This window comes from Vombatus ursinus, unplaced genomic scaffold, assembly GCF_900497805.2.
Source record: "Vombatus ursinus unplaced genomic scaffold, bare-nosed wombat genome assembly UNPS02014859.1, whole genome shotgun sequence".
Lineage (NCBI taxonomy): Eukaryota > Metazoa > Chordata > Mammalia > Diprotodontia > Vombatidae > Vombatus > Vombatus ursinus.
The window spans coordinates 4,756,002-4,768,065 of record NW_020954637.1 but is presented as its reverse complement, the minus strand read 5'-3'; the positions used below and the strand labels follow the sequence as shown (position 1 = coordinate 4,768,065).

Below are 12,064 nucleotides of genomic sequence, written 5' to 3'. Positions count from 1 at the left end.
TGAACAACCACGTTTCCAAAGAGAAAGTTTTGAGATTTACTCTATATCCAAAACTGGCCATCTGGTTGATTTCTGACTCAAGAATTTTATGTCATTTGCGTGAGCCTGCAAACCAAATTATTTGTAAATGCTAAGTTTATTTTCCCCCTGTAAAGCATTTTCCAACTTCAACTTTTAGATTTTTCAAGATGCTCTAAAATAATCTGTCAAACCTTGGTAAAAAGCATGGTTTTAATGCATTTTAAATTGGCTCAAAACAAGCATAACTCCTCCTTTGCTCCTCATCATTGGCTAGAGGAGTATATGAAGCCTAATTCTGAAGGAACACAGACGGGGTAGAGCCTTTAGTTAATTTGTGGTCTGCAGTTTTTTTCTTCCATTAAGAACATTTTAATTCTTAATTTCATGAAGCCTCAACATAAATAACACTCTTAAACACCATGCTTAAACTCTAAGACATACTACACTTACATCTCAATAATCACACATTACTACTGCGTAATGCAATGGAAGTATATTACAAGTCCAACTTCTAGTAGGTTTATAATGTGACCCTTAACATTTGGTCTGCACAATTAATTTCCCCTCCACTTTAAATTCTAGGACAATTTTAAAATATTTTAAAGAATAGTAACATATTGAAAATTTATTCCAAAAAAATTCTGGAATAATTCTTACTCATCGAAAGTAATAAAAGCATGAATAATTCAAAGAAGCAGATATTCAAAACTTATTTCTATTTGTCTTTGGAATGCAGCCACCCACACATAAGTATATACAATGGGCACCCAATATTCCTGCCATAATCTTATCCCAGGTCCCAGGGTTTAGATATCCTGAAATCTCGGTAAGCAGAGTTAAGAAGGAAGCCATGGCTATCCCACATACACTGACACTCTCAATGGGTTACAGACATTTGACTGTATTACCACTGAAGCTCATTCTGGAGTCAGTCAATTTTAAAAGTGTCTTTAGGAAAAAAGAAACTTTCTCCTTTTGTAATTCTAGAGACACTAAAACTAGGATTTTCAAGGAAATTTTTTAGCATTTTGTAGTAGAGGCAAGTAGAATTACATTATCAATAAAAATGGCCTGGGGAGTCCAATATTTCAGGGAGACAAATGGCATTTCTTTAAAAATTAAAAAATAGCGAAATGATGTATCCAATCAAAATTATAAGCAAAATGTTACCAGCCTTGAGAATAAGTATATATGGGGTTATAGTGAGAAAAACACTACATAAACCCTACAGTGCTCTAGAAAGGGGAATTGTTGTGTTATGTTAGGGGACAATGAGATTTTAGGTAAAAATGGGAAAAGTTGTAACTAGTCCTGACTCACTTTCCTCAGAAATACACTTTGCTAGTCAACATCTCTCAGCTTCATGAAGAGTCTCGAGGCTGGATACCTTCCTCACACAGGTAAGTGTGGGGGCCGGGGGGAGGGAAAAGGAAGGGAGGGAAACATAATTAACAAGAAAGAGACAGAGAGAAGACTAAAGAACTCAAGAGAACAGGGAGAAAACAGCCATAAACAAACCTTGCTTCGGGTCGCTAGGCGCAGTGACAGGGGTGCCGGCAGCAAGATGAGTGTTCTCCACAGTCCCATAAACCACGGGGCTGTGCTCAGGGACCTGGCTGGACAGCTGCTGGGATTTGAAGTACAAAAAAGGGTGATAATGAGCGTGCGAACATAAAAACTAGCAACATGGAACGCAAGCAAGTAGGAGAGACAGAGTAGGGTGAAAGGTTAAAAAGAAAAAAAAATAAATCAAGGAAAAAGGGAGTGACAAATTGAATTAAAAGTACATGGGAAAGGCAAGAGGGGAAGGAAAAAGGTGGCAGGAAAGGGGGAGGGAGGAAGAGATGATTACTATTAACCACAGCAAAAGAAGATGGCGCAACAGTCACAAATACAGTTCATCACCCTCTTGTGTTCCTTCTCAGGGCATGAGGCATCTCTATGCTAGCAATAATTTTCAAAATCGAAGTAGAGGAACGGCAAAAGCTTACTATCGTCCCCACCTAAATGCTTTTTCCTAAGTTGTTCACAATGCGGTACATGAAAGGCTTCAGGTTGGAGGATGCAGGAAAGGAAAGTTAATCTGTGCAAGAGATGATCATCTGCTCCATACCCAATTATTTTACAAATGAGAAAATGGATACTGGAGACAATTATACCTTCCAGATTCTGGAGAATTCTGGAGAAGAAATTCTGGATTCTTTCTAACTTATCTGAAAGGGATTGTCTTCTTTTTGGAGAGAAATTAGAAACAGACATCAAGAGGCTTTTCCATGTGAGACTGGTGAGAATGTTCTTACTTCCCACCCAACTGGATTCAGCCCTGCTCCTCCAAATCTCTTATGGACTGGGAGCTGCAAGGTCCTCAATTCATCCACCTTGTTTTATAAAGGGGCGAACTGAAGGCCAGAGAGGTTACAGGACTTGCTCCAAGTCATCCAGGAACATGGAGCAAAGATGAGACTGAAATCCAGATCCTCTCCCGAGAGACCCAGTTCCTTTCCCCTGCACCAAGGCTGTCTAACGATTAACTCCAGAAATTGGTTGTTGCTTGAATTCTCCCCCCTGAGCTCTTTCTGCTTAAGACAATCCCTTCCACACACACTTCAAAGGGAACAAGGTTCACACACTTAGAGGTATGATCACCATTCACTTAGCATCACATGGAAGGCAGGAATTCTCTTTGGGCTGCAAGGTCATACAAAAGCCACAAAGCAAAGCAATAACTCTTTTCCAGAGATCTACAATCAGTTCCCTATTATTCCATAATACCCTACTACTACGCTGAATTCTATCAAGGGAGAGTTCCTTCCTCCTATGACGAGGAAGCTAAAAGGAAAATTTTGAAGGGAACAAATCTCACTAGAAACAATATTCCAAAGACACAAAATAAACCAATTTGGACATCTGTTACAGGAAATGGAAAACACTGCTAACTTGGTAATCAGTTTGTAGCATGCATTATTGGGAGAAGGGGAAAATACACTTCTAGAAAAAACATTACTAAACTGGGCTGTGGGGGGCAAATCTCTGTGATTCCTGAGATGTTGGAAGATATATAAGCCCCATTAAATGGATTTATACACACATTTAACATAGAGCTATGTCCTAAAGGAGGTCACAACTTCTGAATTTTTATATTAAAATTAATTATTTCATATTCAGTCTCATGGTCAGTCAAGAGATAGTACCTGAAAAAATTGATAAGGATGCTTCAAGTTGAGTCCAACAAAAATAATTTCTGTGGGACTGAGGATCCTCCCCTTATAATTAACATGGCTCAATACATGGGGAAGTATTCTCCCTCCTGAAGCACTATTGACTCAGGTTGTAGATGGCAATAATAACCTTCCCTTGCTGTGATACTGACATCTTCAAATCATGGCATGCAGAATAAAGAGGCTAGACCTGGAATCAGCAGAGACCCCTTAAGAGCTGCGTGGCCATAAGGGAGTCACTTCATCTGTTTGAGCGCATTTCATCTGTAAAATGGGGATCATAATATGCTTGAACTGTATATAGGCTTATTGTACAGACACTGGATGTTAAATGCTTTGCAAACCTTAGACTGTTACATAAATGTCAGTTGTTATTTCTTATCTCCAGGTGGTTCATTCTGAGCCCCAGATCTCATCAAGTACAAGGCCAATAGGATTGATGACAAGAAGACATCTTCACCTGTGCTATGTATTTTGGAATTCCTTTTTAAAAGTGGAAACAGGATGTTATTTCTATTTGTTCCTCTATCTCTTGGTACTCATTTCACTACAGCTCCAAACGAGACCCTAATTAAACCCTATGTTACATAGATTTTATATATATAGGGAGCAGCTAGTGATGCAGTCCACAGAGCGACAGGCCTGGAGTCAGGAAGACCTGAGTTCAAATCTGACCTCAAACATTTACTAGCTGTGTGACCCTGGGCAAGTCACTTAACCCTATTTGCCTCAGTTCCCTCATCTGTAAAATGAGCTGGAGGAGAAAATGACAAATCACTCCAGCATCTCTGCCAAAAAAAAAAAAAAAACAACAAAAAACCCAAATGGGGTCACGAAGAGTTGAACATGACTGAAGTGACTGAACAACAATTTTTTTTTTAAAATCTGAGCTACTGATTTCAGTTTGAATTCCCATTAAATAATGGAACAGAGCTATAATTATTAGTCTGTTCTAAATCATTCATATGAGAAAAAAAAACCCAGTCCATGACTTGAGTTTTATATTGGGAAAGCTTCAGAGCTATAAATGAAAATACTGACACAGTTCAGTATCATTGGCTGAAAATAGCACTACGATAAAAGAGACACACTGTATAAATGGATATCTGTTAGGATGACTTGGTTATCTACGATCTCTAAATAAAAATAGGACAGTCTCATTTACTTAATAGGAAAAGAGACTGTTAAGTCATTCTAAATGACTGCAGGGCTCAACATCTAAAAAATGGTAAATTGTACCCACCAGGCCACAGAAAAATACAGTGATCAAAGATAAGAAGGTGGATAGCCAAAATAATCACAAATCTGCCCCTCAAGACCATGACCCTAACATATCAAGAAATTTTTCTAATCTAACGTGAAACATACTCATCTTTAAATGAAAATTTCTCCATAATCTACCACCATATCTAAGGAACATCATGAGCAAATGTCCATGAGAAAGGAGTGATTTTAGGAATAAGAAAGCTTGAAAATAAAAAAAACATGCTGGAAATGTACATTTCTAAATATCAAGTTAAGACCTAAGAGATTAGCATTTCAAATACTACCAGATAGTAAATAAAGCCACAGAAAGAGGGTAATCACCACATAAAGATTTCTCATCTAGGGTCTTTATGGGAAGATAATTATACCTTCCGACTAGATCTGTGCTATACATTTTTCTCAGTCCCTTTTTTGTGTTTTACTCTTATCTCTGAAGGAGGACAGAAGCAAATCATGCAGGTATACCTAACTTTATAGCTCACATATACTCTTGAAAAGTCTGTATGCCCCAATTTCAGGTGGGGAAATAGAAATTATTTTTCCACAAACATAATTTCTGACCAGCTCTATTTTAATTTTGGAATGATCGAGATCTATAAAAGAGGTCAAATCAAGGTAATAAATGCTATTGTATCAAGGGGAAAAAAAAATCACACTTATTCTATTTGGTCCCAGAAAGAAAAACTAGGAACTAGTGACGCAGACTGCAAAGAGGCAGGAAAAAAACTACCAAAGAGAGTTCTCCTAGGCATGGGCTCCTCCCAGAGACATGAGATGTTTTCAAACAGAATTTGGGCAGTCATTCATTAGGCATGCTGTTTGTGGACTTCCTGTTTGTATATGGGTTAGATCAGATGGTGATTGAGGTCCCTTCCAACTCTCAAATTATCTGATTCTGTATGGCAGCAAAAAGACTACAGGATGGAAATTCTGAGACTGGGGCTCAAATCTGACTTCTATTTACTTGCTGGGTTTGTGGCCATGGGCCAGTCACTTAACTTCCTAGATTTTAGCTTCCTCATGTGTGAAGTGAGAGTCTAAATCTAAAACACTGTGAAACTATGATTATGATTCCTGATATCTTGGCTTTAAATTCCCTCCTTTCTAGGATTTGAGATAAGTCAGGCTGGGTCACAGGAGACCTCCTCCCTGCCAATCACTAAGGTTTTCCTATGACAGTCATGGCGCCCTGGGCCAGCCAAATTAGAAAAGCTCCATGTCAATAGCAAAGGCTCCAAAGCCTGGAAGTGATAAGGACCTGGTACAGGAACTTTGTAATTAGGGATTGGGGAAGACACCGTGGGAACCACAGCTGCTTATGAGAGTCCACATGACTACGCTACATTTACAATGGAGAATAGAAAATTTAGGGGAGATTAGATAACTATACTCAAGTATTTTTTATTACTGTCATATTGAAAAGATTTTAGAGTTGTTCTCTTGAAACCTAGAGGACAGAACTAGAAACAAGTAGGGGGAAAGGAGGAAGCTTTCTGAACAATTAGACCTGAACAGCAATGGAACAGGCTGTCATGAGGTAGAGAGCTCCCCATCACGAGAGGTGTTCAAGTGGAAACTATATGTTCACTAAGTGGGGTGGTGTAGAGAAGATTCTCATATAAGAACAAATTGGTCTAGATGGCCTCTTTGGTACCTTCAAACTCTTAAATCACACAGATCCATTATCTTGCAAGTGAAAACCCACTACAGCCAATTCTTGATCCCCAATGGTTTCCTTATTACCTCCATGTTTTTAATTCTGTCAGCCCCAGGGACTGGTCTGTCAGCTTTCCTGTCTATTACCATTATTAGCTCCATCTGATCAGGGTTTCTTTCCTTCCTCAAGAAGGTTGGGGCCAAGGAAAGTCTCTCTGTCCTCCTCCTCATCTACTTCAGAAGGTTTCCTACTTGTTTTTTGTGGGGGGGGAGGCTCAGAAGTCCACTTTTTTTTTTTTTTAGAAGTCCACCTTTAATGGCTAATTATGATATGAAGGTAATTGTGGATTCTATGAGGTTGATGTGATGGAGCAGAGACTGTGCTAAGTTTCAGCAAGTTTGAAAAGCTTTGAATGTGGGCCTTAAGAAAGACACGTAATACTTCCTAGCCATGTGACTCTGGACAAGTCACTTAACCCCAATTGCCTCACTAAAAAAAAAAAGAAAGAAAGAAAAGAAAAAAGAAAAGAATGATTGTCTCTTGTGTTTAAGGGCTGTTAAAGGGTCTCCTGAACTTGGCTTTTTGAGTTGCCATATTTTCCAAAAACACTGGACCCAGAGCACGCAGGAGGCCCTGAATGTGTCAAGGACAAAGACCTCACCCACCCCTAGCTGACATAATCTGTTGTTTGCACCCCAAGCTGTATTCCCTGTGTGTCCTTGGGAGGCAAGATAGGCACCAACCAGTCTGTGCCAGGCTGGGAAAATTCTCGTGCAGCTGGGTCCTTTGCAGATATGCAGACCCTCCTATTTTCATAGTCTAGTGCAGGGATGCAGAACCTGTGGCCTTCAAAAGGTTGCATTATGGATCTAGAAGGCCATAGGTTCCCCACCCCTGGTCTAGCTGTTCCCAAGAGAAAAGAATAAGGCTTTTGCCAGAGCCTTGGGGAAGGGTTTTGTACTTTTTCCACCTTTACTGCACCTTTCCCCACCCGTGCCATCCTCGTTCCTATTTTCTCCTCTTCCTTTGGTTGTACTGTCATAAATTCATAAGCTTCTGTAAGGAATGTGAACTCTTTGGGTTCCACATGCATGTTCATTTCTCTTGTAACAAACCTAGTTTTCACAGAAGTCTTGTGACATTGTGATTGCCTACTGACATGTTTGAGGACCATCCTACATCTGGAAAATCTTGTCACAAGAACCCTAGGATGATTTTTTTGTACAGAAGTTATCCAGTAAACAGACAGAAATATTCAAGGGCCTCAGGGCCATGCAACTTTGTTGTGCATCTGCAAATGACAGCAGTAGATTGGATGAAAGGAATAAGAACCAAGTCCCTGGTTTAATGACAAACAATGATTTAATTGTTGGTCTCCTTCAAATGTTACCTTAGTCTAGGATTAAAGAGCTGAAGTACTACAACCAGAACAGCTGGTCTGCACAGAACCTTTTGGCTCCACTGGTCTACTTGGGAAAGCAATGGCCCCAGTACAATAGAACATATTAGTACAGACGACTAAAGGGAAGAAATAGATCAGGATTGACCAGGTGGAGATGGGGTAGCTGAGACAGAGGGTGAGCCCACACTGATGACACATCTTCACTGAGATTCTATAGGGATCATTACCTAAAGATAATGAGTGAAAGTTTTTGCCTTTACAAAGGGTTGAAGTAACATCCTCCTAACACTTTGGGTATAGTATTTTAAGCACAATCATGGCCATTTAAAAACCCTTAATATATAGATATATGTTAATGTACAGACTCAATGGGATATCTCACAAAAATGACTCACTGTCAATCCAACAACAAGCACTTATTAAGCACTTACTATGGGCCAAACACTGAGGATACAAAGAAAATCATAAACATGGTTGATGTATTGAGGAAGAGCCATTAAGCTTAGGATTAAATTTAAAAAAATTCAATTGTAACCTTCAAATATTTGCTCTGATCCCATAATCTCCATTATCTATAAAACCTTCTCTGACTACGTGGCCTTAAAAAAAGGCTAATATTTCATCATTCAAGTGAAATTTTATTTTAATTTTTGGCATGCAGACCCTGATCTTAATTTACATAACAGAATTACAAATTTACTAAACAATATACTAAGATTTGCAGTAGCACATTTCTTTTTTACAATCTGGCCTAAAATATTTAATAGATAAATCTCAATTCTATTTTACAAATGTAGAAATATAAATCAATAAATATAATAAACAACTTACAAAAAAAATTCAAAAAATCAGAACTTGTAAGACCTATCAACTAGACCTCTTGACTATGTTTAACAATAATAATGAAATAGGTAACATTTACACAGTACTTTAAGGTTTGCAAAGCGCTTTACAAATATTATCTCATTTGATCCCAACAACCCTAAAATGTTATCATCCTCATTTTACATGAGGAAACTGAGACAGAGTTTAAGTGACTTGCCCAGACTCATCACACTGCCAGTGAGTATCTGAAGTTGAAACTGAACACAGGTCTTCCCAACTCCAGATGCGGCATTCTAGCTACCTAGCTCCTTGTTTACCATTCATCCCAATTAAATTTGCAGCTCCACACAGGGGAGAACATGTGAGCTCCTTTCAAATCATTTCAATGGCTAAGCTTTTTGCACAAAAAGCTATTTTAAAATCAAGGTTAAGTTTAGGGAAGTCCACTGAAAGGAATGAAAAATTTTTTTTTCTCTCTTAATTCCTAAGACATGAACAATGGTGATGAGGGAAACTCAGCTACTGCAAGATTTTATATTAAGGGCAGACTCAATGAAGAGTCAGAGTCCATTATAAATGCCTCCAAGTAAAGGACTGCAGAATCCTATCAGAAAGGAGGCCCAGAGGTCTTCTAGTCCAATTCCTCAATGGATGAGGGAAGTCTTGAGCTTTTTAAAAATGTATAAATTGAATTCAGGATCTTGAACACCAGGGGTCAGGATAGAGCCTAGTGTACATGCTATAAAATCCAGACTTTGCCTTAAACACCCTCTGGCACAATTTCTTACATTTTCATTTAAGGGGCCAGACCTACTCCTTCCCCTGGGAAAAAGGTTCGACTTTTTTTTCAACCAAAATTAGAACATGCTAGGGATTTAAAAGTACTAAACGGCTGAATGTTTAATGCCAGAAGCAGGTGTACTCTAGTGGAGAGGCACCCATTTTGAAGGCTTGTAGAGAAAGCCAAGTGGTTAAACACACAGCCAGAACCTTATTTTTTGAGTCCAGTCTGTAGAGAAATGTGATTCTGTGCCCCCAATCTCATTTTATACTTAGCTACAAAATTCACTTCTGAAAGTCCCAATGTCAGTGGCAGAAATACACACTCCCCTAGAGAAATGGGTACTGTAGCACATGTATGTAAGCCCAGAATGAAGATCATAAAGATCTCTCACTATCCATTAAAACATGAAGTTTTAGGCCAAATTAAACTTAAGAATTTAAGGGCTATTTCTGTTGTTAACACATGATGTGGCTTAGATGCCCACTGAAACACACATGAGTGACACATTCATTTAGCAGGGAGTGTTAACTGACTATGTATCACAGAGCTGTGACACAGACTTTCAAAATGAATCTCATCTCAGAGTTATGAAAAATGAACCTGATTTCCAGGAGTCACTTGCCTCTGAGGCTACAGACTACACATGGTGACTAGAAGTCCCACAGCTTAATGCCCAAAGAGGCCCAGTTGCTTCCAGGATCATTAAGCCCATGGGTGCCAATAAGAATAAGTCCAGCCAGCCTAAGGCCTACGGTGCAGGAGGACATTCTTAGGAAAATTAAAGTCTGGGTCACATGATTAGTGTGAAATACAGCGATCCAGCTTATGTCCAATAACCTAGAAACTCACCTTAAATGAGATTTCCTCAGACTTTTCCCCACAAAATTCAGTTTTTATGTGCGAAAAAGCCTCAAGTCACTGACCTGACCCATGCGTGGCCTTGTCATCTAAGCAGTGAAAGAAAGTTGGTTATAATCACTTCTACAAAGGGACAGCAGATCACAGGCAAAAATAGGCTAGCACAGGGTTTTGATTCAAGGTGCTCTGCATTGAAAGGTTTATCTGAAGATGATTTTGAGAATGAAACAAAATGACCAAGTTGCCTTTCAGATCTCAGTGTTGACTGGACACGGTGCCAGAAAATACGCATTTTCCCACAACGATGGCTGGCCACCTTTGTAAGAGCTCATTTGACTTGTATACAAAACCCTCAAAAAGGGGAGTGGGACAATGGCTAGACAGCCTCCAGACTGACCTGGGCAAAGCCATAATCATCAAAACATTTGGTGCCGGGCAAAAAAATAAAGAGGTTGACAAATCAAACAGATTAGGTACATGATATACAGCAGCAATTAGCACAGTAACTTAGTGTTAGATAAACCCAAAGATTCCAACTATTGGGGCAAGAACTAATAGAACTGTTAGGAAAACTGGAAAGCAGTCTGGCAGAAACTAGGTATTGATCAACATCTCACACCAAATACCAACATGAGCTCAAGATGGGTACATGGTTTAGACATAAAGGGCGATATCATAAGAATATTAGGGAAGCATGGAAAAATTTACCTGTCAGATCTATAGCTAAGGGAAGAACTTATGAGCAAAAGAGAGATAGAGAGGTTCGCAGATTGTAAAATGAATATTAACTACATAAAATTAACTTTTTTTGCACAAACAAAACCAATGCAGCCAAAATTAGAAGAAAAGCAGGAAATGGGGGAGACCTTTCCAGCAAGTTACTTTGATACAAGGTTTCTCATATCTCAAATACAAGCCAAGTTTATAAAAATAAAGGTCATGCACCAATAAAGAAATGGTCAAAGGTCAAAAGTTTTTAGAGGAAGAAATCTGTTATATGAAAAAACGCTCTAAATTACTAATAAGTAAGAGAAATGCAAACTAAAACAACTCTGCAGCACCAGCTCATATCCATCAGATTGGCTAAGATGATAGAAAAGGAAAATGATAAATGCTGGAGGGGCTATGGGAAAACAGATACATTAACACACTGTTGGTAGAACTGTGAACTGGTCCAGCCTTTCTGGAGAACAATTTGGAACTCAGCTCAAAGGGCTATAAAACTGTGCATACTCTTTGACCCATCAATATTACTACTAGGTTTGTAGCCCAAGGAGATCAAAGTAAAAAGATTCATGTAAACAAAAACATTTAAAGCAGCTCTTCTTGCGGTGGCAAAGAGTTGGAAATGGAGGGGATGCCCATCAAATGGGGAATGGCTGAACAGGTTGTGGTATATGATTGTGATGGAATACTACTGTGCTTTGACAAGAGAGATTGTTTCAGAAAAACCTGGGAAGATTTGTATGAATCATTGCAAAGTGAAGTGAACAGAACCAGGAGAACAATCCACACAGTAATAGTAACTGTAACAATAATTAACCATGAAAGATGTAGTAACTCTAATCAAAACAATGATCCACCACAACTCCAAAAGACTCATCATGTAAAATGCTATTCACCTCCAGATGGAGAACTGATGAATTGTGTGCATATTGAAGTATACCTTTTTCTTTATTTTTCTTGCTTCTCACCCCTACCCCGACCCTTCAAAATATGTCTAATGTGGAAATATGTCTTATGTGGCTTCATATGTAGAATGGGTATTTTATTTCTTGCCTTCTCAATGGGTGGGAGAAGTGATGGAGGGCAAGTGAGAAAATCTGAAACTGAAAATAAAAATAAAACTGCAAAACCTTAAAAAAAAAAAAAAAAAACTTAAGGTCCTTGAGGGCAATGGCCAGGTCTCAACAGTCTTTATGTTATCCCATTAGATAGCAACACGTGAAGTAGATGCTTCAAAATGGTTATTTATTGTGTGATAGCCACAAAATGTATTCAATATCTATCAAGGAAGGACATGGTGAGACATT

At 38.7% G+C, this 12,064-nt stretch overlaps 1 protein-coding gene across 5 annotated transcripts in view; it reads right to left on the bottom strand.

The window, feature by feature from the left end:
* Window positions 1-12,064, bottom strand: part of EIF4G3 (eukaryotic translation initiation factor 4 gamma 3) — a 240,781-nt gene that overhangs the window by 108,917 nt on the left and 119,800 nt on the right. For 4 of the 5 annotated variants that reach the window (XM_027841348.1, XM_027841345.1, XM_027841347.1 and 1 more), the window contains one exon: window positions 1,540-1,648. In XM_027841348.1, coding sequence (XP_027697149.1) covers window positions 1,540-1,648 — 109 coding nt within the window. The remainder of the gene's footprint in view (window positions 1-1,539; window positions 1,649-12,064) is intronic. The other variant, XM_027841344.1, reaches the window with a different exon arrangement.